General features: G+C 37.5%; 2 protein-coding genes across 5 annotated transcripts in view; one reads left to right on the forward strand and one right to left on the reverse strand.

The window, feature by feature from the left end:
• DIMT1 (DIM1 rRNA methyltransferase and ribosome maturation factor) overlaps positions 1-5,001 on the forward strand; it is a 7,599-nt gene extending 2,598 nt beyond the window's left edge. Inside the window, exons 4-12 of the mRNA XM_057389647.1 lie at positions 590-651; positions 762-855; positions 956-1,005; positions 1,818-1,941; positions 2,059-2,151; positions 2,854-2,918; positions 3,234-3,297; positions 3,780-3,886; positions 4,586-5,001. Coding sequence (XP_057245630.1) covers positions 590-651; positions 762-855; positions 956-1,005; positions 1,818-1,941; positions 2,059-2,151; positions 2,854-2,918; positions 3,234-3,297; positions 3,780-3,886; positions 4,586-4,628 — 702 coding nt within the window. The 3' untranslated portion in view covers positions 4,629-5,001. The remainder of the gene's footprint in view (positions 1-589; positions 652-761; positions 856-955; positions 1,006-1,817; positions 1,942-2,058; positions 2,152-2,853; positions 2,919-3,233; positions 3,298-3,779; positions 3,887-4,585) is intronic.
• Positions 5,002-7,479: 2,478 nt separating this feature from the next.
• The window catches only part of KIF2A (kinesin family member 2A), a 33,838-nt gene continuing 17,028 nt past the window's right edge, over positions 7,480-24,289 (reverse strand). For 3 of the 4 annotated variants that reach the window (XM_057389644.1, XM_057389643.1, XM_057389642.1), the window contains 6 exons: positions 21,903-22,013; positions 17,844-17,911; positions 14,793-14,943; positions 13,143-13,244; positions 11,012-11,147; positions 7,481-9,242 (listed from right to left, as the gene is read on the reverse strand). In XM_057389644.1, coding sequence (XP_057245627.1) covers positions 9,157-9,242; positions 11,012-11,147; positions 13,143-13,244; positions 14,793-14,943; positions 17,844-17,911; positions 21,903-22,013 — 654 coding nt within the window. In that variant the 3' untranslated portion in view covers positions 7,481-9,156. Of the gene's footprint in view, positions 9,243-11,011; positions 11,148-13,142; positions 13,245-14,792; positions 14,944-16,076; positions 16,191-17,843; positions 17,912-21,902; positions 22,014-24,289 lie in introns of all 4 variants that reach the window. The other variant, XM_057389645.1, reaches the window with a different exon arrangement.

Consider the following 24,289-nt stretch of genomic DNA (forward strand, 5'->3'; position numbering starts at 1 on the left):
ACAGCCTGCTCCACCATGGTCACCATGGGCTGCAGGGGGACAGCCTGCTCCACCATGGTCACCGTGGGCTGCAGGGGCACAGCCTGCTCCACCATGGTCGTCACCACGGCCTGCAAAGGAATCGCAGCTCCGGCACCTGGCGCAGCTCTTCTCCCTCCTTCTTCACTGACCTTGGTGTCTGTGTCCCTCACATATTTCTCAGCCTCCTCCTCCTCCTCTGGCAAAACTACTGTGGCTAAACCCTTTGCTTTGATTTCTTCTTAAATACGTTTTCACAGAGGCGTAACCACCATCTCCAATTGGCCCAGGTTTGGTCAGTGGCATGTCCATCATCCTCAGAGCCAACAGCAGTTGTCTCTGCAGGACATGRTGGAAGCTTTTTGGCCCCCCCACTTCCAAAAACTAGGCCAAGCAAAACCAACACGGTAAAGCTTGCATGTGCTTGGAGAGGGAAGAAGGCAGATAACCTAATAAGGATTTTTAAAGAATTCTTTAAACTCATTACAATAGTTGCAGGGTTGGGTTTTTTTATGTCTTAATTCCAGTTAGGAGGAGTCACATGGAATTGCAAATATATACTTTTTTTCAGGTTATTGCATGTGAAATTGACCCCAGGCTTGTTGGTGAGCTTCAGAAGAGAGTCCAGGGCACGTAAGTATCAATTGTGGAAACAGGGAACACTTACAGCAGTGGAGCTATTTTGACAAAAATTTTGGCAACATGCCTATTTGAGGATAATTAGAATGTATTTTTTCCCCTAGGTGTCTAGCAAACAAACTTGAAATCAAGGTTGGAGATATCTTAAAAACAGATTTACCATTCTTTGATGCATGTGTGGCTAACCTGCCCTACCAGGTATGGGCTAAACAGCATAGCATACAACACCATAACAGATTTTACTTTTAAATGCTGATTTCCCAGTAATTGCACTAACATTGTTAATTTTTTTTCTTAGATTTCTTCACCTTTTGTTTTCAAGCTATTGCTTCATAGACCTTTTTTCAGGTATGTGTAAGAATAAAGCTCTGTATGACCTGGTAGGAAATAAAATAATTTTTTTTAATATTTTCAAGTCAAATATTTTTTTTTATTTCTTAAAATAGCACCTTGATGTATCAGAGTTGTGCCAGTTTTTTTTTGTAACAATTGCCTAGCTGTGCCTGGAAATTAAGTTGACGTATTGAGTATGAGGAGGAAATTTAAGCTCGGCAACAAGTTGTGCCCAGCAGATAAAAACAGGAGTTGCACCTTTCTAATATTACAATGAATTATTCCAGGGATAAGCAGGGCATCATAGCATTTCAAATACCTTCCTACCTGAAAAAAGGGTGGAAAGTATAGAATGAATCCAAGTCACTTTCTTGTTGTCTGGTCTAAAAATGTAACTGTCTTGTCTATGTGTCAGACATCAGTGTATCAGCAGCTCTTGATTTCTCTCACTGAGAGGAATGTTGGTCAATGATGKTACTGGTTAATTTTTGGAAAATTTGGATTTGAAGGACTCACCATAGAGTTAGTCAAAAATATTCGTCATAATTGGGCGACTCTTGAGACTAGTCTCTTTGATCCTGATACATTTAGCAGTATAAATAATCAAATTCTGTAATTGAGCTTTCAGAAGGCTTAGATGGCTTCACCAAGTTTTGTGGGGGCTTTTGGTTTTTTTTTCAACACACTCCAATCAAGGCAGTTTAGTTACTGTAAACTTTAACTGCTTCTAAGTGCTGAGGCAAATTGTGTTTTCCAAGTGTGTTAGTTGGCTTCCGACATGAAAGTTGATTACTTAGAATTTGTTTTCTCATTTCTGTTACTCTCAGGTGTGCAATACTTATGTTTCAGAGGGAATTTGCACTTCGTTTGGTTGCAAAACCAGGAAGTAAACTGTACTGCAGACTCTCTATTAATACTCAGTTATTAGCTCGAGTGGACCATCTGATGAAGGTAGGTCAGTCATTCTGCATTTAGGTAACTCAGGTATCAAACACAGAAGAGTGTTTCAAGGGATATGAGGAATTTGCAGCTTATTCACACAGCTGCCTGACTGCTCTTGATTAACAGGTTGGAAAAAACAACTTCAGGCCTCCTCCCAAAGTTGAATCCAGTGTTGTCAGAATAGAGCCCAAGAACCCACCACCACCTATCAACTTCCAGGTGAGCAGCGTATRCTCAACATAACCTACTAGTGATAAGTTAATTTCATTTTGCTTTTCTCTTACTACTCAATTCCATGTGCTGATTCTACTACAAAGTATCAGCTATTCATTGTAGTTTCCACAATCCTGTGTTGCTCAGGCTTGTGTTAGGACATTAACAGAAAATATCCCCATTAATTGGGTGCAGCTTTGTGTACAGTATTCCACATAAGACTMTGGTTAGTTGGAAAGCTGCTAGTAATAATGTCCCTTTCTTCGTGGCTGATCTCTCCCAGAGATGTTGCTGGCTGATRATTTTGTAGGCTTTGATCAAAGGAATATCTGTTAGATTTATCTTCAGACAAGTGTGTACAATCTCAGAAGGCAAATGTTACAGAACAGTATTCTTAGTTTTTAAAAGACTTCAAGACCAGTACAGTCTTGCCCATGGTTACCCAGATTTTCTTCAAGTATCCGCCTTSTCTGTGTGTAAAATCTGGCCAATAGCACCTAGGGGCCAAAAAGGTTTTTGTGGGTGAAGTATTTTCTCCTCCATTTGTAATCCTTTGTTCAAGACAGGACTGGTTTTGTTTTGTTTAGAAAGATATTTTCATGAAGGATTTTCCTTTTTGTTCAGTTTTGTTTTGAAGTTGTCAGTAGAAACTGTTTTTTGTAGAAGCTCTGCATTACTTTCTGTAAATTCTGAAATTTTTAATTTCAGGAATGGGATGGTCTGGTAAGGATAGCATTTGTTAGGAAAAACAAGACACTCTCTGCAGCATTTAAGTAAGTAACTAACTTCTGTCAAATATTTTTGAACTTTGAAAGCCTATCCAGTATTTCTTTTGTGCAAATATGTAGCAGCATTACATGCATGCCAGCACAGTCAGGGACAAACCCATGATGGAAGATTTTTAATGAGGTCACAAGCCTTTTCTTTTAGAAGAAAGCTAGGCAGCTGTTTACAAAGAGCAGTTCTATGTAGTTGTTACAGTTTTTTATAGTAGACAACCAATTTATTAACATTAAAGTTTATTAACAGCCAATCAAGTGAACAATAGTTACAGCTGAGTTTTCATCCTAAATATGTCTTTATTTCAGGTCAAGTGCTGTAGAGCAGTTGCTGGATCATAATTACCGAATTCATTGTTCCTTACATAATACAGTGAGTTCCATCTTAACCTATTACCTTCTATATGACCTACATACTGACTTCTATAAGAATAAAAAATTAACATTGAAAAGCTTAATGTATTAGATATTTCCTAAAAGAGTTTGAACATGGAAGGAAGTCGCCTCTTTTCTTAGAGAAAAATGTAAAAGGGTCATTAAATCATAGTGAAAAAGCTTGAAATCGAGTGTGTTATTTTAATATTGTCCATATATGTRTGTCTCAAGGTTTTTTACTAATTTAATTAAACATTTTGTGTCTGCTGTGCAGTACTGTTGTGATTCATTTCTAATGTGCTGAGATACAAAAATTCAGATACAATAGAGTATTACAATAATCTCTTCTGGGAAAAGTATAACTTATTTTTTTATCACTTGAAACAAGAACTATTCTAAGAGCAGGAAAGAGATTATTTAAATGAAACTTTTTCTATGTTATAAAAAGAAAATAATTCCTATCCTATTTTTCTTTGACAGGAAATCCCTGAAAACTTCAAAATTGCAGAGAAAATACAGACAGTCCTAAAAGATACAGGTTACTCTGAAAAACGAGCCCGTTCAATGGATATAGATGATTTCATTCGGTATTCTTTTTTTTCTTTATGCCTTCCTTTTAAGCTCTGCATCTGTACCTGCATAGCACAGATTAGCATAGAAATAGTAGGGTTTCCCTCTCAGTACCAGACAGTCCTTGCTTCCAGTCCTGAACATGAGCAAAACCTTAAGCTCTACATATATATTTTAAATGCTGGTTATAATATTGAGAAGCAACTAACTAAGGATCCCTAATACAGGTGCATGTGTACTAGACACCTTTGTCTCCTTTAAAAATAGCTATAGTGTCAATTGGTTATTAAAACTTCGCTGGAGTCTTACACAGCCTTTCTCTGTCTTGAGAATTACGCCATAATCTATAGAATGATTTCAATTATGAATAATTAATTTCTGGTGGCATCATGAAGCCTAATTCATCATAAAAGTTCCTAGATGTTTCATAGTGTGAGAGCTAAGACAACTGCCCCTCTGTGAAGAAACATAGTGAACCTGATAGGATCCAAGATAGAACTAAGTGCACTGAAAATAAACCTATTTGTTCTGTGCATCTCTAATATGGCAAATTTGCTCATAACTTCTCATTTTGGACATGTAAAAATACTTGCTTTGCAGTTGATCAGTGATGGCTACTTTCATGCTATTTTCTTTGCCAGTCAGCACATCTTAGAAACACCTTAAACTGTAGTTTAAATTGCTAGAATTCTAATATACATATTTCACTCTTTCAGATTGCTGCATGGCTTCAACTCAGAAGGCATTCATTTTTCATAGATCCTGCTAGAAGATTGAAAGATGCTGTATTTTTTCACCAAAGTTTTTCCTAAGCCAGAGTGGTTGAAATGGGACAAGCTTTTCTTGTGAAAGCAATGAACAGAATACAGCGTATATGCTTGGACTAATAATAAAATGTTAGATGCAGTCTTATCACGGACAGCAGGCAAGAAGCTGCTGCTGTATTTTAAAAGCAGTAAATTCTTTCACAGCTGAAGTGAAATGCTGGACTACTTCATGACAATGTTTTTCTAAATATACCCAAAACATGGATTGATGATAACTGAAATCTGTGTTCTCTTATCATGGACTTCACCTAAGTACATTCATACACAATACTCAACAGTACAACCCATAAGGGGTCTGGATAACAAAGTAATTCTGGGGTTTTTTTTGTATCAATTGTTTGTGTTTGTTTTAAAGTGTATTTAAACACTTTGTTTTGATCTGAGATGCCTTTCTCTCCCGTCCCTCTGGTAATTACCCGCATTCCAAGCCTATGAGTAATCTGCTTCTCCTAGAGAAATCCCAGGGAGTGTTTCTCAGAAAACAAAAGAATTTATCTTGTGGGCTTGATGTCATTTACAGAATTGCCTTAACTGTTTCCTCCACTGTAGGAAGCAGAAAAATACCAAAGGGTCAAGGCTTACAAACACACACAGAAGAAGGGTTGGGGTTTTGGTCAACCGTAAATTCAAGCAGCTATTTTTTTAAGGTAACTATTTTGCRCTTCAAGGCAAGGAGAAATCTTAGCACAGATCATAGCTTTCAATGAGACTTAGAGCAGTGCATGCAAATTAGCAAAACCTTGAAGAAAAGCTGCTTTTATGCACATTGAATCATTAAGGTTGGAAAAAACCTTAAGCCTGGGTTCAGCTAGCAGCACCATTGACATCCCCGGACAGTTCTTCAAAAGTAGTTGATTCAGATGCATGTGTAGAAATAGTCACTCAAATTTACAGGCATCCTGAAGCACTGACTTCAAAAAGTGAATTGCACGTTTATTTCACAATTTGATAATTCARTAATTCTAGTGCTGCTTTACTTCATGCAGAACCAAATGGTGAGTTAGGTAAATAGCCACAGAGAATATGCTCAGACTAATATAGAAGGAATAAGTGCTGAAGGTTTGGATCACACTTCCTAAATGCTTTTGTTGTAAAGGACAGGAATCAAGGATAAGCCTGAGTTCCTTCAAGTAATTTTAGTCCATTATGGCAGTGAATTCTAGGTGCCACAACCAGCCCCATTATGTTTTCTTGATTGTCACTGTTTCAGTATCAGTGTAGCTCTGACTTAGAGCAGGTTCTGGTGCAAAGACTGGCAGTAGACACAATTTCAGCTTGCATGTACTAGCTGACTGGACACATGTAATTTAAAGGGCTTTGTAAAAAGGTGCTGAAAGCTGACAGTCCTTCCTGTCCATTTTGGCACCCATAGTAAGCCACAGCCTGGTTGTGCAGCTATGCTTGCATGGACAAATAGTACGGAAACCACTGTTACTCTGGTAGGATGCCTCACTCTTCAGACGCATTTTAGAAAGTAAGAATTCTTTAGAGGAGCTTGAGAGAAAATTTCTGATATTATATAATAATTTGTACTGTCACCTGCTAAGAAGCTGCTGCCTTCCATTCCATTGTTTTTTCTTTTAGCTGTGTTGTGGGTTAAGGTTTCCCCTTTGGTTTCCTTCYTTGGGGAATTTTTCTTTCCCATTTTGTTGCTGGGATACACTGATTGCCAAGTMAYTCTTTTGATGGTTGGGCGATTGGGGAAGRCAAAAGAACCTAYGCCCCACCCRAAGGGTCTCCCTGGGCACTGCTCCTAGCTGGCAGGTTTTGTTTTTTTATCCCTCTCTTTGGAGAGAGGGAAGTTCTTGCAGGAGTTTTGGGCTCGGGGAGGGCGTGTGTGTACGGGGCAGGGGATAGCTTCACTTCCTGCCCAGCTTGGCTCAGGGAGKACGGTGGTCCTGCTGCTGCAGARCCCAGCATCTCCRGTCATTGGTTCCTGTTCACTGCACTGTGATCTTCTGCCCCCGTGCCTTGCCGGGGACCCCTGCGATTCCAGCTACAGTGGTCGAGATCTGCTGCATCCCRTCTGCAGCCGCGGGATTCTGCTCGTCTTTTTGCCCATCTGGCCATTCTGAGGCTCCTTGCTATCCAGAGGAGGCACTAAGATCGGCGTTTCCGCTGTGAGTTTGCAGAGAAACTTTTCTCCATCCATCCCTGCCATTCTGTGTCCATAACTGGCGCTGTGGGAGATCTGAACCCACCGGGACCCGCGGCACAGCGCCCCCTGCAGCCGCCGGGGAATCATCGCACCCGCCCTGCCCGGCCGGGAGCCAACAGCGCCCCTGCCGACTGGGACTGTAACTGCACCAAAGGGGAGGCTGTGTCTGTGTGTGAGGCTGTCACTGGGTTTGTGGCTGGGTTGATTGTTGCTATCGATGTTGTTACTTGTTTCACCTTGTTATATATATTAGTAAAAACTGTTATTCCCTTTTACCCATATTCTTGCCTGAAAGCCCCGTGATTTCAAAGCTGTAATAATTCCGAGGGAAGGGGAGTCATATCCACCACTCTGAGGGGGTTCCCTGCCTTCATCAGCAAACACCTGTCTTTCAAACCAAGACAAGCTGTGATGGGCAGTGATCTTAAAAAAATGTTCAGAAAGAGGTGTGATTTTTTTTAAGATCTACTGCAACGGTCAGGACAGTGGTCTGGGGAACTTCTTTCTATATAACAAATTTGTACAGAAGACCTGGCTTCAGAAGTACTTCTGAAATCAGAGGCCTTTTCAAAAATGTAACTGATGAGCGTACAAACTGAAACCCTTCCCAAAGCACAACAAAAATTCTCAGATGCAATTCATTTAATAGCTTAATTTATTAAACACATTATGTAAAATCTACATTGTTTCAGTTTTCATGTTTACACACAGGAGGATTTTTTAACCATGATGCGACAAGAGCTTCCCATAGCCTACCTTTCTATGGGAGATACAAACATTAAACACTACAAGAAGTTCTGGCTCATTTAACTCTCTTTTCATTGCCTTCCCCTTATATCCCCTCTAGGCCTGACACAAACGAACAGGCTTGTATTTCAAAAGTAATGTTAAACATTTCCAAGGGAAAGTCTGCTGATACAAACTCCTGGAAAGAGGGAGAACTCCTAGAGAGGTCTACAGTTCTTCATTTGACAAGAAGTTCTTACATGAAAGGTCAATCTTTTTTGGATACTGACTTGCAAAAATAACTTGAGTGCCACCACCTAAAAAGTGCTGATACACATGGCGCCATTTGTGAGAACTTGTGGGATTTCTATTAGCGCTAGGTAGAGGTATTGTGCAAAATCGTCAAATGATGCAATTTCACCCCACTTTTCAGCTGCTGGCACTGTACAAAGGGAAAAATAGGTACTAGCTACTTCTTAAAGCAACAGAACTACTCAAACTACCTGCAAACTACGGTTAATGTACATGTAAGTTTGTCATGCATCAAAAGTCAAGGTTTTAAAACAGTATGTGAAAGGCCAGTATGGATGTATTTATCCCCAAAGTTTGATAGTTAACTTATCCATACATAGCATTATCACACCATACCACATATCATATTATCTGCATTATCCTAAGATACAACTCTCCTCAGTACTTAAAACATTACCCTTTAATATACATCAACTAATTTATATTTTTTGTGGGTTTTTTTTGATTTGTTGGTTTTTTTGGTTTTTTTTTTTTAATTATTACAGATAAAATGTTAGAATTATATAACCATTCTTAATGGTATTCAAATAAATCAAGATTCCAGATTTTTACAAGGAAAATGGAATGTCCAGCTGTTCATCCATTCAACAGCCTGCAGTTCCTCTTAAAATGATATGGCACATCCTGTGAAATGAAACTAGCCACCAAAAATAAGTCTTGGAACACATCAAGAATGTACACACACTAAAGAAACTTATATTGACAAATAAGGAATGTAGTTTTTTAAGGCTGTGCTTCGGAAAGAGGATGTTTAGGGTTATGTAGCCTTCATCAAGGCACAGAATGGGAAGAGTGAGCACAGCTGTTTGTGGAAGAGAAGTTACGTAAAACCACTAGCTGAGGTGTGTGCATGCATGCCACAATTTTAAACTGCACAGCTGGTCTTTGTAATAAAACTGAACATGGTCAGAAGGAAGTGCTGTGACATTTTAATGGCCACAGTTTTACTTTATTAAAAATATGGCAAGTATCTCCAAACATTTCACTATTTGAATAAATGAAATATTTAAAACAAAGTGCTTCACAGATCTGAACCCTGCATGGTTGTGCTGTCTGGTCTAGAAGCATTTTGTAGACATCATAGGAGCACTTCACATAAAACTGAAAATGTCATTCAGGTGAATAAGAAACAGGACATTTCCACAAACATTTCTAACATTTTTACACTTTCAAGTAGTTGAATTCTCTCGGCCACTAGGTATTGTAACAAATGTGTGCTACAGCAGTACGGGTTCATGGATTCCTTTAGCAGCAGAGGCCCATTTCAAAGGGCACGTGGTCTTTTCGGGTTGATCTGTTTACTGGCCTGTTCCTCCTCTTGCAGAGCTGCCCGGAAAGATTTCACTTTGTCTTTAATGAAAAAAGAAGAGAATGAGTACTGGTAAGCCTGTGCTCAACAAATCTTGAAACACATCCCAACCCTAAAGCACAACAAAGAACATTCCTCTACAAAAATAGCTGACACTACAAACTACAAGAGGATTGAGATAAGCTTACATTCAATACCATACAAACAAGTTGCTTAGCAACTTAGTCTCTTCTTGGATGCTACCCCTGTTTCTAGGCAGGATACATCTGTGAACTGCACTTGTATTTCCAGTATATAAACTGTTCACACTTACATTCTCCTATCTTAGAGAGTCTAGGGACATAAACACCACCTACATCCTCTCCCTCACAGAACCTTCCAAACTACTCTTAGGGGCATACAAAATCATATTTAGTGYACAATCTGCCATTTCTATACAAGACCCAGAAGAGTTAATTCKAGTCCCCTCTGTTTTCTAATGAATGTGTAAAACATTTATGAGTAAGTTTTGGAACCCACTCATTGTAAATAGTTAAATGCATCACTCACTGGTTTCATCATAATTCAGTAAGAATGGGAGAAATTTAAGAAACTAAGTGTGGCATCCTCTATATATTTCTATTCCTGTTCCTTCCATTCCCCAGTAAAATGCCCACGAATGGGAAGAAGGAAGCCAAAATGAGAGCAAAAGTATGAYAGTGACAGAAGTAAAGACTGAACAATTCAGCAACTATTTTGTGCCAYGAGACGAACACAGAAGATACTGAGAGAGAAGTTTTGACTGTACATGTGTTCTCTCCTGTAAAACTAGTTACATTAAGCTGGCTGTAAAGATGCTAGATCTCTTTGCATTTTACCTCCAGCAGCATTTTTCAAATCCAGTATCTACTAAGTTTTTGAAGAACAGGTGGTCACCTAAACTGTATTTTTTTCACTGCTGGTGTCTCAAATGGCTGTTTTCTGAAGAGAAAGCCATCATCCATACAAAAAAAAAGGAACCTTCAGCTTCTAGCTCCTAGTACAACTGGCATGCTTGCGAGGCAAGCAGGCCACATCTGATCTGCTTGATGTATTTTGAGTGGACACTCATACTCAGTAAGATGTTAAGGGTTTCTAAGATARATCACGAAAATTCTCCCTTCAGCCCCCAAAATTACCCTTGAGCTTTTAAGTATAGCAGTATGTCTGCTGGAGTCTAAACGGTTTTAAAAAATGAAAAGGAAAAATTCCTCCCCAGGACATACCCAGCTGACAAGCTGATTTTAGAAGACAAGTGGAAGCGTTAATTTTGRGCACTAAGAATTAGCGGCAGTTTGTTTTCTAACAAAGACAAGCTGACAAAATGCAAACAGAAAGGCTGTTGAAAAAAAAGCAAACTAACAACTAAAATACTCAGAGCTTGCTGCCACTCTTCAGCACAGTCTGAAAAATGACAGCAGGCTCCCTGCTACATTAGAGAATGCAACAGCAGGGACTGGGAGTTCCTGCTACTTTCTCCTCACTGCATTGCCTCTTATTCTTTATCATACATTYCATACCTTCCTTTAGTGTTTTGGAAAAAAGGAAAAGTTGCAGGATTGAGTTTATACTCTCTAGACGTAAAGCATRGACTCTTCCTTTATGTTACGATGAACTAATCATAGGTGTGAACTTGTTCTTAGACTACAGAATAAATGCTCCTTCCACTGAAGGACAGYATAAGCAGGGAAAAAAGACCATAGAATATACTCATCTTCTTTTTCCTCTTTTAACTGCAAATCTTCATAACATATACCAATAATGCACAGGAAAGTGATTAAAAGCAACTTACCTCTAAGTTCAGTCAAAATATCAATCTTTTGCTCTAGAATTGCTTCAAGTTGGGTAGCATAAGAATCCACATCATAGTCTACTTCTTCTGTCATCTCAAGAAGCAGTTTTTCAACTTCCAACCATCTAATGGACTCCTAGATAAAAGTGTAAAARTACAATAAAATACATCAGCAAAGTTTCAAGACAAAGAGCTGATTAAGACTATTTCTCAAAATGACCAGACATTTACTGTCTAGTCACCTCAATAAAACAGATTTCAATCCTAAAATGAATTATTCCTAAATCAGCAAAACTTTATGTCTTCTACATTATTTTTTATTTTCAGTGGTCACATTAGCAACAGGKAAATCCCAGCTATTCAGTTCTCATCAAATTCGCAATAGGTAGTTGCAAAGGTAAGAAATTTAGGGAACAGAACTTTATGTCAAGTTTGTGTCCTCTTAGACAACAGTCAAACTTTGAAGTCAGGCTTTAAGTATGGGCTGTTTATCACAAATTCATTACTACATTCAAGGAACCCAGATAATTCTGTCCCATTTTGAGAGAAGCTGTATAAAAAGGAGACCTATTTTAAACTTAATACTGCATAATCTAAATCCACACACAGGAATACAATAAAAGTTGGTTAAAGCACCTCATCCTTGCACTCTGACTATTAAAAAAKAAAAAAATATGAGAAAAAAAAGGCCTGTAGCAAAGCAGAATGCAGCCCGGAGTTAAATCTTACAGAACCATGCAAGATTGAGACCAGGAGAACTGATCCCACTGTAAATGCTTTGGTTTAAAAAAAAAAAAGCAGCTGACAGTTCTAGGCATATGAGAAATCTTGGCCTTACATACATAAAATGAAATTGTTCCCTTTATACTCCATAGTCCAAGCAACATTGAAAATGTAGTCCAAACCCCCTTGTTTGTTTTCTGGCTTTCAGGACAGGTGGAGCTTATACTGGGGTAAGATTGATCTCATCTAACAAAACCTTGTCCATTTTAGAGAAAGACCCAAGAAAACGTAGAGCACAATTAGTCACATCAGTATGTTGTAGCCATTTTTGTTAGGAAAGGATGTTGTGTATCAGCCACTTCCAGGAGAATACAGAAGATGACTGGTACAGCTGTTGGATTTTTTTATCASTGCAGCCGACCTACATACGAAGCATGAGCAAGCCATGCTGTGAAAAAGGGATCTGAGGCTCGGACACATTTCCTCCCAGGGACTGATGGAAGGAGCAGTGATCCCCAGCAGAAGGCCACATGGACACATACATACAGGCAATTGCAACTTCAACTAATGCAGCTTGTCTGTCCAGAAGCCTCATTAGGACCTAGCCAAAGCACGTGACACATGACTTTAACACTTCTGCATGTTTTACTTCAGGGCTAATGTTCCATAACTAAATCTCTACATCCACTGTATGATGTTTTATGTAGAATCCTACTGTWCTATGAACACTCATCAATGCTCCACTAAACTACGTTGAGGAGATGTGTGTATTTCCCTACAGGTTTAATTGTCTGCTGTTCTCTAGGAACAGATGTGCCAAACAGCCTGCTGCCTGGAGGCTCTAAGGTTATGAACAGAAGCATTCCACATTTCCTTCTGTAAACAAGAAACTCATCCTTATTGCCACGATTTATTTTGTGAGTGTCAAAGGTTCCATAGCACTGACCAGCACCAAATGAGCAGCATTCCCACCAAAAGCCCTAGCAAATAGTAAGTGAAATGTTTACATAGCTCTAACATGGAAGCAAACAGGGAATTTGAAGTACATGTGTCTCTTCTGGATCTCAGAGGCAGATGTCACAAAAGGATACTGAGACACAACACTTGGAGAGAGATGACCAAACAGAAATGGTGCTGACAGAAACATTATTATTAATTGCTAGCCCAGCAAAGGAGAATTTTACTAAACTTCTAGAATGATACACAAATGTTTCATCATGGGGACAAAGATTAGTTGCTATGKAATGCATACCAATTTGTTTGATACAATCAGCTTAACATAATAAATCAGTTTAGGACTCTTTCACAGACAGAATGGCTCCTACAGATCAGCTGTTCCTCCATCTTCAAGAGTGTGTTCTTTCATTGGGAAAACCTGAATTCCTGAATTAGGAGCTCCATCTTTTACCTGGAAGACAGTCCTGTGGTCTTCTACTACTTGCTCTTCCATTTCTACCATTTGTGACACAGCTTCATGGAAAGTAAACAACTGTGGAGAAACTTCCTCTTCCTAAAAAAATAATTAATCTTGTTAGTCTGGAAAGAACKGTGGCAACAGAAATACACTGAATGTGACCCATTTCATTACACAAACATGGAAAAATATGCAGAAGGCAAAACTTGTCAAAAATATAATTTAATACTTCTAAGAAAATCTCCAGGAATGAGCAAATGGGGAAATAAATTAAAAATATTCGATGAGTTAAATTTAATTATTATTCACTAAAAATTTCCAGACACTAATCCTAGCAAGTACTGGAAATCAGAATATTCCACATAAAAATAACAAGTTAAAATARTRGGAAGAGGGAGTCACCAAGAAAGAATTATAGTTTTAGATTTTAAAACTCCGGTTTTCTGTCAGGGCTTTTTGTTGTCCATGCTGCAACAGATAGACAACAATTTAAAAAAAAAAGAGAACAGCAATTATATTCAGAAAAATTACATTTCAGAAAAACCAAAATTTAATTAAACCTTTGGAAAAAAGTTAAATGTGAAGGAAGAAATCTAAAATGTAGATAGTGATTGATAAATCAGAAGAATGCACATATGCATTTACAAACTGGGACAAAGAAGGCTTCTTTAGAAATGAATAGTTAACAACAGAAGAGGAAAGTGCTAGGTAGGCTGAAACTAATGTTTTACCAAGATAATATAGCTCCTTATACAACGCCATTGAAATACCCTTTAAAATATTACGGCTTAATTTCATTCAGTACAAGCACGGAACAAGTGTGATATGAAAAGATATCTGGTTGGAAGGACTGTCCAATGGGAAGCACTAGGAATCACTAGCATGGCCTTATGAAACAGAGTCCTGGAAAAAAAGTCATTTACTAAAGTGAGATATACTGCAGATACCACAGAGATGTCTGATAAGATAGAGAGTCTTGTGAAAAATGTTAGGATTGTAAGGATTTTTCTTTTCTATTTTTCATGGGCATTTTCACAAATCAACTTTTAATCCTTTCTGAATATTTAAAGAACCAGGACTAAAGCTGACAATCGACAATTCGGAAGAACGCCCTTTGAAGAAACCTCTCAGCTCCCTAGTCTTGCAGCCCAGGGAGACCTACTGGGAACATCATGTGGCTGTCTTCCCAAACAGTGCACTGCGGTTGCACCCTACGAAAATCAGGATGCCAGGAGGAAGAATGATAGCCAGATAAATACATGCAGGGAAAGGTAAACTCAATTGAAATGGAGTTTGTATGCAGGGAAAATAATGCTCAAAACCACAGAGAGGGTTAAACAAATTGGTTTTAGGATACTTAAAACTGCCAAAAAATGGTGATAATATCATGGAATAAATGCATACYACAGATAATCACCACACCTTGCCTAGACAGTAAAAGCCTTAATCAGCAAGGAAGATAAAGAAACCCTTCCAAGAACATTTCTGGGTTTGGTTTTTCTTTTGTATGGAAATGAACATAATACCATAAAGAGAAAAGGTGAAGAWGTATGCTGTATGTATTTAAGATGTTACTAACAGCCTATAAATAACTCTGCCACTGTATGTCATCATCTCTTTCTATGCAATTCTGTAACCACTCACATTTTGTTCACAAAGCAGTTTGAGATCATCTCTCTGAGGAGAGCTTCCCACACCCCACTGTGTCTCCAAGTCATCCATCTGATTGGGAGCATGGTGTATAATGGAACGGATATCTCCTGCAGCACTAGGATCAACCGTCAGCTCCTTCACCCTACAGGCAGAAAATGTTTCATCTGAAAATTAGTAATCTCCTGTGCAAAAGAGTCAGAACCAAAAACAAAGCTCTATGGGTTTATGCGCGATTAATTAATTTATTAAGGAAGATGATGATGTCAACTTCACAAATTTAATGTACTTTCAGTGACAAAAAGATGGGTGTCTAGTTCTTAAAAGGCATGGACCCTTGCATTTTTACTAATCTTTACATGTGAATTGAAGTAAATCTGCTAGCAAGAAGTATTTTCTGATTGAAATCTTACTACTTGTCAACAGTTAGGAGGGCAAAAATTTCAAATCCCTCAACATTTATTCCTTAACAATAAGTGATATTTCAAAGAAAGGGTCATTTAGCACCCTAGACCTGACAATCTTTCTGCTTCTGCATACACAGCTGCACTTTAAAAATGTTAGTCAATCAGCTTGCACTACCTGTTATAAGCAAACCAAGAAATTCTGAAGAAAACAGTAACTTGCAAGCAAATGTTCTGGAAAATAAACAGATCCTTTCATTAATTGCAAAGGTGAAAACATTTTAGTAAAATGCTAAGCTGCTTTCGTAGCATTTAGGTATTTAAGGCTGATGATGTCMAAAAAATCCCATTTAAAAGCAACTTTATAAAAGATGCATTAAAGTCTAAAAGCATAGCAAGTTTTAGAACATAGTCCTAATTTCTTTAATAGGAAAAATACTTCTTCAAGTAGCACCTATTTACTACAACAGAAAACATTTTTTATTTATGCTCAGAGTGCCGACAAGTTTTATGAACATAAATATATATGAAAGAAAATTTTCTCTTTCAGAGATATTCAAATTATCCTAAACACGGAACTGTTAGGGTTGGTCCACTAAATGTACAAAGGTGACATCACCATTTCTATTTTTTTTTTTTTTAAATGTATGAAGGAAACTAGCAAGCCTGGATAGAGAATGTGGATGTTTAAGGAGGGTAAACAAAATACTGGGAAGATGATTGCACATCATGCAGAACCATCACCTGCCAAACCAAAATAAAAACAAAGTATGTGTGACTCAAGGCAAGGGGACTAATGAAAGGTTGGTCTGTAWAATTACATAGCCAAAAAGAAAACTTAAAAATAAAGATCCATGTATAGAATGAAGTAGACCTGGTGTTTGAAGGAGAAAAGTCGTCATACTCATAGGAAGGAGAGAGATCAGAGCGACTGCCACTACCCTGTGAGAAGGGAATGTCCGAAGGACTAATTCCAAATTCCTTTACTCTGCAGCAGCAAAATACAGTGGCAAATTAAAAGAAAATGTTCTCATAAACACAGTTAAAATGACAACTCTTTGTTTAGCATACTTCTTTAAGAGTTTATCTACAATATTATTTTTATAACACAAGTGTGTCGACATAAATTTAAATTCTCTGCAAACAGGTCAGATCACTAACAAAACTGAACAAAACTGAGCGCTGCTAATTTGTAGGGGACCATAATACCAATGTTTTGAAAAGAGTAATTCTAGATTTACATTTGTATAGTTAATATGATTTGGTCTACATTCAATATTCCACTAAATGGTTAATTTTAAAATATCAAATCACTACAGCTACAAAAGTTTAAATTCTATTTTGCCTCCTGTTGTCACTGCCCACACACTAGCATCCAGGACCTAAAAATTAACTGCACTATGAAAATGATGTATTGTTAGACAACAATAAAAAACTATAGAAAATACATGAAACAGCATTACTCTGACAAGTATATACCYGGTAACAATATACAATTTTAACACCAAGGTGAGCAAACAGTTTCAGCACAACTATTTAATACACTAGATAGTACTAGTACCAGTGGTGGTTAATTAATTTTGTAGTAACTTTATATGGAGTCACTTCAGCAATGTAAGTTCTATAAGGGGYAGACATTCCAACAAGTCTTGAAAGTGCAAGGTCCTCCATTATGTTACTCTAAGGAGAGGATTAGATGCCTCATTCTCTCCAGGAAGACTGGTCCAAGCCAGGCAGGTTTACTACTAGCTCCACTGACCCAGACACAGGGATATTTGGAGATTGAGAGGAGCAGGCAGTAAGCCTTCTTTTGTTCAGCCAGGCAGAAGCAGTTGTGGCTCTGCCTGATCTCTCACAGGGGCAAGCAGGCCCCCAGATGGTGGCCTCTTCTGGCAAAGCCAGGGCTTCTGATGGCCCAGAGGCTCTCTGCCACCTTGGTCCTTTGCTGCAAAGCATGGGGCGTTTCTGGGTCACAGGTGTGGCTTCAGGCGCACCCATCTCCACAGAATTTAAACGTAGGAGAACTGCAGCAGGTGAGGCCTCCTTTCACACTGGAGAGAGATAAACACTCTTTGAGCAGTACAGGTCTCAGAACTGAGGCATCTGTCTCTGGAGGTTCTAATTTCTCTACAGTGATCATAAAGTCTGTCGTATTTGCTGCTTCTTTACCTAGGGTTCTCATATTTGCCTGAATTTGGGAAGTCTGAAATTTTGTATGTATATATAATACAGATTGGCAACTCCAWGCAAATCTACCCAAGAAATAGAAAAAAAAAGTATCACATCATAGAAAGGTATTTTAGCCAACATCCCAGAGAATTGTCATGAACACCAACTACCCCTAATGCAAGAGATGGTCCCTCCAAAGCAGGGGCAAATCTAATTGTAGCATCTCCCACATATATTGCAATCCACATTATCCATCTCTGGATAACAGCACAGATGCAGTTTCAATGGATTCTTTTGTAATGGTTGTACAAAGCGAAAATTTAAATTAAATGTGAGCCTGGATAAGTAATTAAGAAATACAACTACAATCGAATTTTTCAAGTAGCTAAAATAATCATACATCATGGAACAACACTATTTCAAATRTCAGTCATCAACAGCCAGTATAGCTACAAAAAAATGTTTTTCATACCTATTTGCATATCTCAATGTATTTAGAGTGTTTTCACATGATGCCATCCCCGGAGAAATTGTAGCGATCTGGAGAAAACAAGCCACACATTAATAAAGCGTTTTGTACACATGAAAGGGCAGATGAATTTAAATGCATATTTTTTAATCCCCAGTTTTATTTTCAATCTTCTACAAAAAATGTCTGCTAAGTACAGCTGTCCTTATACAACATCTCAGAGAACCAGATGTCCAGTCAAAGCTTCAATTTTTTTAACCCTACGGGGAACTTCAGGAATTCACAGAAATTCAATTTCCTCAACCATCTTGATAACATACTGTTTAAATGTAAAATTTAAATGTAACTGAAAAAATAGGTGCCTCAAGAGAGGAAATATGTGACTCAGTAGACCCCAAGTCTAATATATCCTACAAACAATGGCCACCTTATTTTATTTTAATTAATCTTTGCAGGTTGTCCTCTATTCAAGGAGATTCTATGTTGACCTGTCCATGTCAGAAACTGTACTTAATAATAATAAAGATAAGCTTGGCTTTAAGTATTTTCCTAATTAGAGATGTATGTTTTTCTCAAGAAGTGATCTGTAAACAATACTTGYTGCCTTTTATGTGACATATCTGGAATCTAAAGGTCTTTCTCTTTCCAGTTAAATAAAATATGCTGAAGATAGCACCATCTTTCCTAAAATCAGCAAATATAAAAACTGGGATTGCGMAACAGTGGGATCATTATTTGTCCTAATTTCTCTCAGTAGTCCAATTTTTCTGCCTGTTTTCTTTTTTAGAGTTATAAAGGCTCTACCCAGAACAAACACCTCTATGATCCTGCACACTAAAATTTTTGTGGCATCACAGACTCAGGATACTGAAACAGATGATGATTAAATAATCCTGGTCTTCTCTTTCATCCTGCTGCTGACATTCCTGTATAAAAGCGCAGGTAGTCATCACGAGAGGAATTTCTCCTTCTGGGGAGAAAGGAAAAATATGTGCTGGAAGTGGGTTAGAAAGTCTAAAGAGCCTGTTACCATACAGASTGAAGTTGAAGCCTCTAATACTGGTACACTTAAGTTACTAAGGAAAACAACATGTTTATATTTAAGATCACACAACTGCATGTCTCTTATTCTGGGTGCTTATCAACAAAAGCCTAAAAGTTCCTAAAACCATTCCAAACTCATATAATGTGAAAAATGCATGCATCTCTTCCACCAACKAGTTCAATGTTCAGAGCATGCCACAGAGATGTTTAGAGTGAGGGCATCTGTCTTTCCAAGGCATTGTTCCATGTGATACAGCCTGGGGGATGGCTAAGCTGTCCTGACAATTGGAAGTGGTGGATGAATCCCATCTTTTTCTTTGCTTCACGTGTGTAACTTTTGCTTTACCTATTTACAACCACTGCTGTAACACTAGSAGACTGCTTCAACATTTCAAATAGCCCAGCTACTCTGGGGAAGTGTCACTGAAGGTGCCATGGTCTGCATGGATACCCTGTTCCAGGTACACAAACTTGTGCACAAGTCTTGGTGTATGACCTCTCCTCATGCCCCCCAACAAGCCCAGACCAGACAGGACAGGAGGATTCTGATCTCTCTGTCACTCACTTCCTCATTCCAAATGAGGACAGGAAAAAGCTGCACTGCTTATGGACAGGAGTACTTTTAAAACCTGTAATTACCATTCTCCYTATTTTGAATGTGTCTACACTACTTATAAGCCATCACAATGTGATCATTGGCCCTGTTCGTATATGGAAGTCTGGAGGTTCCTACTCCCACCCTGGAGGTCTGACACATGACCTATGACTGTGCCATATCAAGGATGCAACATGTTAAGGAACAGCACTGGTCAAAAAATGAAACTATTCTATTTAGTCACACTTCAACTTACAAATTATGATACATTATCCTGTGATTCAACTCTTCAAAARTAACTTTAAATGGTTTCTCAAACTGTTTAAGAATAAGAACAGTAAAATTGAAATGATCGATAAAATTTAAAAACAGCTGTTTATGCTGACTGCAAGTTTCATTTCTTTTGAAGGAGACAAACTACCCAATAAATTTTACTCAAGTATCCTCCTTAGACATCTGTATTTCAAAAAGCAAGTGTAAAACATGTAGTAGGTATYTAGTATTTCAGGAATCTCCTAGCAAGTTAAAAATCACAAGATTTTACCACATCATYTTATAAGCATTCCATACTGAAAAGCACCACATAGTTGCAAAATGTTTTACTCAAACAGCACATTTGAACATTAGATCAAATCTTGTTGAGAAATTCCTCAGCTGCTGGCTGGGATTAAACCACGACAGTATCTTGAGATGTAACCCTGCTGATTAAATTCTTAATTAAAAAATCATGTAAACAAACACTAAAACCAGAATGTCACAAATGGTCCTACTACTAAGAAAAATAGAAGAATGAATTTGAAGGCAGTACCTTATCCTGAAAGGGGTTTCTTCAGTTWAATTCTGAAGAGACTGTAGTTATGTGAATGAGACAATTAAAACAATGATGCAGGSACATTTCCACTTTCAGAGGGGATTCTTTTTCTTAATTAGGAATTTAATGAAATATTCACAAATGTTAATTATTCAAAAGGCAGACTTTAACTTCCAACAGGCTTATTTTTCAAATCTCTCTCAGCAGCGTGGATACACCTGCTAGAATTGCACCATCTAGCTTTCTAATCCTGCATAAAATTTATGAAGTTGTAGAATCATRGAATGATTTGAGTTGGAAGAGACATTTAAAGGTCATTTAGTTCAACCCCCGCGCAGTGAACAGGGGCATCTTCAGCTTGGTCAGGTATGTCTCAGTGGGAAAGAAAACTATCCTGTCATTGTATCAGAACTGGAGGAAAAAGGTTAATAAAAATTCTACTTTACCACCATTTTAAAATTAGAATCATACCTAACAGCTAAAGAGAAGACTAAGCTACCCTAAGACCATGGTTTTCACATTGTGGTCAGCAGACTTCTCTGGCCTCTACACTAGATAATTCAAAGGAGTCTGTTAAAAATAACCAACACAAATTAGCCTAGTAATCGGTGTGCACTGCAATGAGTTCCCAATCTCATAAGGAAAAGTGTTAAGGATGCACAAATGAAACAACTGGACATCAGGACTTTTATCTGTTCTTTTCTACCATCTGGAAGAGGAATTGTRTTTTTCACAGACAGACTGGTGGGAATGCACATTAAGAGCTATTCAACAACTACTTACATATTTATATACACTTACATATTTGTAATAGTTAACAATAATTTATAATATTTACAATAATTTTGATTTATATTCTATTTTATATCCTACATTTATATATACTTACATCTTCTATGTATTTATTTACAACAGTTATTCATCTTATCTATCCCAATAACCTCCCCCTCAACAGCCTAAGGAATATTCTGATATCCTTGATATCAACTTTTAATTTAATCTTTGTCATTTAAAGATCATAACTTATCACTGTATTTCTATTCTACACCATCTTTTCAAAAATTGTGCAAAACAAACAAGACTCTTATAATTTAAACAGTCTTCAAAACAAACAAACAAACCTTTTAAGTTACAAGTGTTTCTAGCTGCCTGCCTAGCTAGAAAACTGTAACAAGCAATAAAAAAAGGTCAATCAAAAARTGAGAAAGAACAAGCTATCTAAAGTCACAGAATCATAGAATCATTTCAGTTGGAAAAGACCGTTAAAATCATTTAGTCCAACCATTAACCTACCCAAGCCCACCGCCATGTCCCTAAGAACCACATCTACACATTTTTTAACTATCTAGGGATGATGAAAAGACCACTTCCCTGAGCAGCCTATTTCAGTACTTGACAACCCCTTTGGTGAAGATATTTCTCCTAATATTCAACCTAAACCATTGAGAAATGACTCTGTTGAAATCTCATTCTACAATCAATTTCAGTTAGTGAATAAATCTAAGTCCAACACACTGCTGGTAGCAAGCAACCAATTTTAAACATTAAAAGTCTAAACTTGCAGCACCTTTTCTCTTTGAAATTGCTAGAACACTTAACTAAATCAACTTACCATACAGGTACGTGAGTTTTCTCCAATGAATGAATCTCTTAGCACCTGAGTAAGTTTACTTGCTCTGAAGGGTGTGTGAGGCTTRTTTCGGCCTAAGGCTCTAATGCACTCCTGAAAGAAAAAAGAAAATCTTTATCATGGGTTAAATAAACATAAWAAAAATGCAACTCAGAATCAGAAAATACATGTTCTTTATTTGATGCTCTCCCCTAAAATATAGTCAAAATTTACTAAACCTTGGATTCAATAAGCATGAGGCTTCTACCTCTCATTAAGRTCAGTAGAGAGGAAGGAATTTTAAAAGGATTTGAAGCTTAAAAACTGCCTCAATGTCATCCAAATTGTTTATACCTTTTGTACCCAACAGCAAAACTAAAGTGTTGATATTAAATGTTCCGGTTAACAATTATTCCTGATTATCAGCTACAAAAGCCTGAATGACCTACAACCTCTGCCAGCAGCAGCAGTATGGACAGGGATATGGTTTAACTGTGTCAATTAAAAGCAGTGGCTTTGATTCTGACTTTCCCATTGTCTTTCTTTACAGTTCAGAAGGAAACAAACTTTCTAAAGCTTCCACAAGTCACAAATCTAGTAGGCACAGGTCTCTGTTGACGTACTCAGCATTGGAAGACACTTGGAAACATAAAGTCATTCCCTGTTTTAAAATACTTATTTTGTGAAAAACGGGTAAGATCTTCACTTTCATTCACAGAGGCATGGTGCTACACTAATGTTTGCCATTGACTGGGTTCCAATAAGCAATACCGTACCRATGTAATTATGAAATTGTATCTGACATTACAGCAGCAACTAAATACAACAGCACAAACCAAGATACCATTTATCTAACCATCACTTCTGTCCTCTCAGTGCTCTAACATCATCAAGTAAGTTACTTCTTTTCCAAAGAAATTTTAATTTTAAATTTTTGCATTGTTGTTGTCATAATATTTTGACTGCTGATTCCAGATTCTGCCTTTGCCTTAACAGACATTTCTTCAGATGCAAGGCCTCCTTGGTGAACTTTAAACATATCTACACACAGAACTTCTACAACCAACCGTATGTCAAATGTTTTTTTCAAATTACAGCTTTGTTTTCACCTGCACTACTAGATGGAATTGCCTTTGTGTTACATGAATAATTTTACAGAAGTTCAACYAATTCTCCAGCTGCAGACATATACTATGTTGAATTACAGATATGGCAATCAGCAAGTTTAATTAAGATATTTTAATTTACTATAATGATTTTTAGTTTGCTTACTCATGAAAAATTAGAATTGGGTTATCTCCTTATTAGTGAAAGATTATAGAAGGACACCATCAGCTTCTAAATTAACGGAGTTTTAAATTACTTTTGGTTTTCATTACAGCTCTAAAAACCAGGTAACAAAATGACACCACTTCCATGTAGAGACATTACAGAAACAACTTCCCATGCCAAAATCCTGAACAGGTTAAGAGAGGTCTGACAGCCAAATGGAATGAGCAAATCTTGGATAAGCAACAAAGACYACTTATCAGAACATACTAGTTTAATTGGAACTTGAAAGTAACTTCATGGCTCCTGAACACCAATGGAAAAGGCTGTGTAACRTTTTTGGGGAAAGATGAAAAATGGAAAACATATAACTGAGAAACTCTAGCTTTTTGTACCACCTTACAGACCTCTGCAAGACCTCAATTTATTTTTATTTCCTCCTTCCCCATACAATTTGGATGAAAATCACCAGTACAGCAGCATTGCGGGACCCTTTGCTATAATTAAAAAGACAAGTTGTATAAAAATGAACCAAATGTGTTGTATGAGCACTGTCCAGCACAAAATAAATAAACTGATAAAAAAACCAACCAAACCCCCAAAACAAAACAGCTTTGTTCAATCACATTTGGAAATGGGTAGTAATATCAACCCCATGTTCCCTGCATTGCTTACTTTGATGCTAAAACAGAATAAACCACAGTTTTGGAACTGCTGCTTCCAATTTTTCAACATCCCATACAATTTTGTAAAGACACCGTATATATTACATTGTTGTGGTGTGTAGTGAAATCTATTTCGTCAGATGCCAGTCTTCTCCCAAGTTTATACTGGGAATAGAAAAACAATTGCAGTGATTTTGGGGTTCAGATTCTTTATATAAAACCAGTGATGATTCTGAGAGCAGTAAACCTAAGCAAAACTAACAAAAACCAGAGACATTCAAAACTACTGTTCCTCCAGTTTGAAATAAAAAAATTATTTTCCCAGTTCTGACCGAACCTCTTTTGAAACACTATAAAACATCAAAGTAAAAAAGTGTATGAATATTTAAGTAGTATTTTTTAGCTTTGTTTATAYGTCCTGGATTGATGCGTGAAAATCTGTAAAGTGACTGTATC

The sequence above is a fragment of the Malurus melanocephalus genome, unplaced genomic scaffold, assembly GCF_030028575.1.
Source record: "Malurus melanocephalus ecotype Western Australia unplaced genomic scaffold, MMel_1.1 scaffold_18, whole genome shotgun sequence".
NCBI classification, from domain to species: Eukaryota; Metazoa; Chordata; class Aves; order Passeriformes; family Maluridae; genus Malurus; species Malurus melanocephalus.